General features: G+C 43.9%; 1 protein-coding gene and 1 non-coding gene across 2 annotated transcripts; both read right to left on the reverse strand.

Moving 5' to 3' along the window:
* Positions 1-3,708: 3,708 nt before the first annotated feature.
* HD556DRAFT_t69 lies at positions 3,709-3,782 on the reverse strand. The gene has a single exon. It is a non-coding gene; the product is annotated as a tRNA-Gln (tRNA).
* A 564-nt stretch (positions 3,783-4,346) lies between these two features.
* HD556DRAFT_1190341 (uncharacterized protein) lies at positions 4,347-5,986 on the reverse strand (the record flags this gene model as incomplete). Its single annotated transcript, XM_041296154.1, has 2 exons — positions 4,347-5,444; positions 5,516-5,986. Coding segments are annotated over 2 exons (1,569 nt in total), but the record flags the coding sequence as incomplete, so codon positions are not given.
* Between the last annotated feature and the right edge of the window lie 14 nt (positions 5,987-6,000).

The following is a 6,000-nucleotide window of genomic DNA, read 5'->3' on the forward strand; positions in this document are numbered from 1 at the left end:
CCTGATTTTTTCAGATCAAATCAGCATTGCCATCTCATTCAGATTGGTCAATAACCTCTAGATCAAGTTCAACACGAAGCCAGACAAGTCACATGAAGGCTGAAAAAATCAATCATTGAGTGAGGCAGCATGACAGGGGTGACACAGCTTACATAAGCAAAAGCGGTGGACTTGGACTCACTTATACCAAGACTTTGCAAGATCAAGTATTTCTATTGCTGCTCAATATATATGGATCAATTACCTTCATAATGAGCCTGAGATCGAGCCATGCGAGTGATATATTGGTACTGTTGACAATAGTTTGACCCCCATGAAGGGGTGGCAACCAACCTCAAATGCCCCCAGAATCACCAAGTCAAAAAGCCCCCAGAAGCGAAAATAGTTGGTACTGTTAGCAACAGTTTGACCCCCATGGAGGAGTGGCAACCAACCAAACATGCCTCCAGAATCACCAAGTCAAAAAGCCCTCAGAAGCGAAAATAGTTGGTACTATTAGCAACAGTTTGACCCTCATGAAGGGGTGGCAACCAACCAAAAATACCCCCAGAAGCGAAAATAGTTGGTACTGTTAACAACAGTTTGACCCTCATGGAGGGGTGGCAACCAACCTCAAATGCCCCAAGAATCACCAAGTCAAAAAGCGAAAATAGTTGGTACTGTTAGCAACACAGCATTACAGACATTCATAACTTTTAAATGTGATTTTTTTGAATGAAAAGGGCATTACCATCGTGTTCAGAGGACTTATATGGTCAAAACAGAAATAGGTTACAAAGTTCAAAACTTTTTTCTCTTCTTGGGCTGGTACATATGTTAGAGGGATTCCCAAGGATCAATATGAGCCCGGAATGAAAGAAAACGGCGGTTGGGATGTGGAGATAAAGTCCAAATACTGACTTTTTCATACCTGTGACCAAACTCAATATTTTCGACCTCCAGAGACCCTGGGACCATCACCAATCGATTTCTACGTCTTAAAAGCACCAGGACCATTATTTACAGTATCGGTTTTGAGCTAAAAGTGACCATAGTCAGATATATGAGGTAGGAGGGGGGAGGAGGACCTTCTATATCTCAACAACCTGATTTTTCCTGACAAAACGGGCTTGACCATCGTGTTTAGGGACATCAAGAGCACTCCGGAAAAATACTTTTAGAGGACAAGCAAGTCATGGGAAGCCTAGAAAAATCGATCTTTGAGGGGGGTATCAGGAAAACTCCCATATGTTAATTAGGATGGACTCAAATCACTCTGGGACCATTTCCAATCGATTTATATGATAATAAAACAGTAGGAACATTTCTTTATATACCGGTATTTACATAATATCAAGATATATGAGTTTGGGGGGGGAGGGGGACCCTGCATATCTCAACAACCTGATTTTTCCTGACAAAACTAGCTTTACCATCGTGTTCAGAGGCATCAAGAACTCTCAGGAAAAATACTTTTGTAGTCCTGGCAAGATATGGGAAGCCTGTAAAAATCGATCTTTGGGGGGGGTACCAGGAAAACTTCCATATTTGTCTCAGGATGGATTCAAAACACTCTTGAACCATCTTCAATCGATTTATATGATCATAAAACAGTAGGAACATCCTTCTATATACCGGTATTTACATAATATCAAGATATATGAGTTTGGGGGGGGAGGGGGACCCTGCATATCTCAACAGCTTGATTTTTCCTGACACAACTAGCTTTACCATCGTGTTCAGAGGCATCAAGAACCCCCAGGAAACATACTTGTGGAGTCCTAGCAAGACATGGGAAGCCTAGAAAAATCGATCTTTGAGGGGGGTATCAGGCAAACTTGCACATCACATTCCATATTGGTTCAGAACACTATGAAGCCATCTCCAATCTATTAATATGATCCTTAAATACTGGGAACATCCTTTTCACATCATTATTGACATGAAGTCATGCCTCTTGGTGAAGTAGGTGGGGGGAGGGGGTAGCATGACTCTCAAACCTGATTTTTTCAGATCAAATTCGCATTTCCATCTCATTCAGATTGGTCAATAACCTCTAGATCAAGTTCAACATGAAGCCAGACAAGTCACACGAAGGCTGAAAAAATCAATCATTGAGTGAGGCAGCATGACAGGGGTGACACAGCTTACATAAGCAAAAGCGGTGGACTTGGACTCACTTATACCAAGACTTTGCAAGATCAAGTATTTCTGTTGCTGCTCTATATATATGGATCAATTACCTTCATAATGAGCCTGAGATCGAGCCATGCGAGTGATATATTGGTACTGTTGGCAATAGTTTGACCCCCATGAAGGGGTGGCAACCAACCTCAAATGCCCCCAGAATCACCAAGTCAAAAAGCCCCCAGAAGCGAAAATAGTTGGTACTGTTAGCAACAGTTTGACCCTCATGGAGGAGTGGCAACCAACCAAACATGCCTCCAGAATCACCAAGTCAAAAAGCCCTCAGAAGCGAAAATAGTTGGTACTATTAGCAACAGTTTGACCCTCATGAAGGGGTGGCAACCAACCAAAAATACCCCCAGAAGCGAAAATAGTTGTTACTGTTAACAACAGTTTGACCCTCATGGAGGGGTGGCAACCAACCTCAAATGCCCCAAGAATCACCAAGTCAAAAAGCGAAAATAGTTGGTACTGTTAGCAACACAGCATTACAGACATTCATAACTTTTAAATGTGATTTTTTTGAATGAAAAGGGCATTACCATCGTGTTCAGAGGGCTCAATACCCCCAAGTGAAACGTCTATTTGAAGCCAAGCAAGTCATATGAAGGTTGAAAAAATCAATCATTGCTCGAGGTGGGTCTGCTTACATAAGCAGAAAAAATGCGGAGGCAGCACAATGAGGTGGTTATTTTTCATGGACAAACTCATGTTTCCAGTGCATTAAGCAGGTTATATCATATTCAAAACAATTTCTGCTTCAAGTCTGGCCAATCACATGAACACACAAAATATGAAACTTGAACAGATGCAGCCAGCCAACTGAACTGAACTGACCAACATGACTTTTGTGACTCAGACAAAAAGCTGAAATCATGGCAGGACAACACTTAATAGCTTGCCATGTGGAAATGAGAAACAGGTGAACTCATTGTGAAGGACTAGGTTCAAATCCTCGTCCTGTCATGTTTTCAGTGTTCAAACTGGTTCGTCTTGACTCACCAGTATGAGTTCACCTGTTTCCACTTCCATATGACAAGCTCTGAAGTTTTTGTCTTCGACGATAAGTAAGACAGCAAGGAAATCGCTACATGTTTGGATGAGAGGTGAGGAAGGTGAAGGTGGTAATCAATCTTGGGACGAGGCAGATGGCACTGCTTATATAAGTTTCCATTGATTTGGCTGTCATGGAGGATGGTAGGAGATGAAACCAGCTCCAGCAGGTGTTGCAATACTTGATTAATGCGAGTCGTGACACAGCTGTGAGCTGGCTTCGTCTCCTACCATCCTCCATGCCAGACACAGCCAACTCAATGGCAAATTGGTTGGCCTGTCTTGCCGCCTTAGAAAAATATTTGACGATAGACAGATATCAAAACCACCAAGAAGGTAAGTACCACACTTTAGATTACCACCTTCATCCTTGATGTCATTGAGTAGAAAAACAAGTTTCTCTCTCCATTCAGCCTCAGAAAGGAACAACACATCTTCATTTATATGAGAAAAACAAAAATAGGGTTGAAATATCGACAGCTGAAATCATGGCAGGACAAGGATTTGAATCTAGTCCTTCCCAACTCCAGGGGGGGACATCTTAACCACTAGACCGTCCAGTCATTACAGTTAGAGACAAAGATGTGAGGAAGGCGAAGGTGGTGATTTTGCGACTGGTGCATGTCTAGAATAGATGTCAGAACAGGTAACACAGAATCTGCTTCATCTTGAATCACCAGGATGGGTTCACCTGTTTTCTACATGCTTGGATTCTGAGCTACTATGGAAATACCATGCTATAGCTAAAGGCACGAGCTATGTTCTCCAGCTACATGGCCCTATACAAAGAGATAGTCTAGTAGTTAAGATGTCCATCGGGAGTTGGGAAGGACTAGGTTCAAATTCATTGCATCTATATAATATAACATCATGTATATATTCTAATCCACATCCATTTCATCATCTGTCGCCACATGTGCTGATTCACCCATTGGGAATGGCCTGGACTTGCGAGGACGTGGGGGTGGGGGTACCCTTTTGTTTCTCTTTTCCATAGTCATCTTTTTGTGAATCTCCCGACGCTTTTGCCTCTCTGTCTTCCTTCTCAAATTCCCATCGGTGTCAAATGGTTGCGAGTCCATCAGATCAGCCGCAAATATGCGCTTTCCTTTGATCACCTTCATAGTCCGACGCGCTCTTGGAGCTCTCCTCTGACTCTCGCCCCCTCTTCCAATGCGGTCGATCCTGTAAAATGCAGGATTTGTTATGAATACTATGGCATCCTTCTTTTGGATCCACACCCTCGCACCACTCGCAGGTAGACAGTGAAGTTCAGAAAATACATCACGTAAACCTTGCTTTAGCGACTCCTGCTGATCCCCATCTAATGTCTTCATTGTCCTATGGAATTCTGCGATGTATCCATCTCCTTCCCACAGTAGACACCACTGAGCATTGCTCTTATGGGGAGCATCAGGGTCAGGAAAAAATAATGAGCATCTGTCCACAAAGGCTCTTGACTTGGGACCCAAGCGACCTGGAGTTACGCCTGTATGGTCATGTAAACCAGCATTGCAGGCTTCAAAAGCGACGGAAGCGAGTGTATCGTCGATGCTTGTTATTGTCCAGCACTTCATGGCATCATAAAGCGAGTTAGGGTAGGGTATGATGCCTTTCATGACTTCTTGCGTCAGCATGAGCCACATATGCCTTGTGAACATTACGACCAAACGTCCAACAGTGAGTTGAATGTTGGACATCCTGGACGTCCATGACCATTCTCTCATGATCGTCCCAGGTGAGTGTAAGATGGCTGTCTTGAGGCTAGTCCAGGTTGGCGTCCGACCAAGAGGATAATCTTTTGATTCTGACTCATTGCTTCGCCATGCATCCATCCTTCCCACTGCTCTGTCCCTTTGCGCCTTTGCGGTTACGCCCATAAGTCCCAAAACATTAACATCATCGATTTGCTGCACCTCCTCCAAGCATGTGTCGCTGTTTATATCAAAATCCTGCAAGAAAAACATTCCTGCTGTCTCGAGTACATTCCTGTATTCAAGGAGGGTGAGGGATTCACGGACATGGGAGTCATAGATGATAGGGGTTGATGTAGTCGAGCGAAGCATGTGGTTTAGCAGACCAGTCAGGATGCCAAGATTTGGAGGGTTCTTTTTTACAATGCTTATTTGGGTCCTTTGAATCTCCCGTACACGTCGCCTGATAAGCTCGAACCAGATTGTGGATGGGATCCATAGTATTGGATCTGATTGCAGATATTGAATAGCCTGCATTGAAATTATACAGGGTAATTGAGCTTGCATGAAAATCATGAATGAATGGAGTATGAATAACCGACCTTGCTTTCTATATTGTCCAACATGATCCTTGCTGCGTGACCACTGACCCTATACTCATCTCTAACACCGTATGTCTTCCCTTTGCAATGATCGACCACCTTCATGATGTCAAAGCATTCAGCCATGTATGAAGGAGATAGCTTGTATGCATCGCTGTCGGAAGCAAAGTTCGCCTGGTTGTTGTTCGTGCGGATCGACTCGTAGTATAGATTATAGGTGCTCCTGAATGCTATGTGCGTCTGCTGCGACCTTTCCTGTTGCATTTCTGCCTGCAGCGCGCCATATCTGGACAGCATGTTATGGTGATGTATCTCGCCTCGCTTGTAGCCTCCTGCACCAAACGATGCCTCCAACGCATCTAATCTCCACACCCCGACGACAGGAACATCTGGAGAGCGAGGCGTGAATGAGATGCCCACATCGACCAGAAGCTCCCCATGCCTCCGGTCCATCATATATGACCAGTCAAGGTCGGACAGATTTC

This window comes from Suillus plorans (genome assembly GCF_016647745.1).
Source record: "Suillus plorans strain S12 chromosome Unknown HD556scaffold_31, whole genome shotgun sequence".
Taxonomy (NCBI): Eukaryota; Fungi; Basidiomycota; class Agaricomycetes; order Boletales; family Suillaceae; genus Suillus; species Suillus plorans.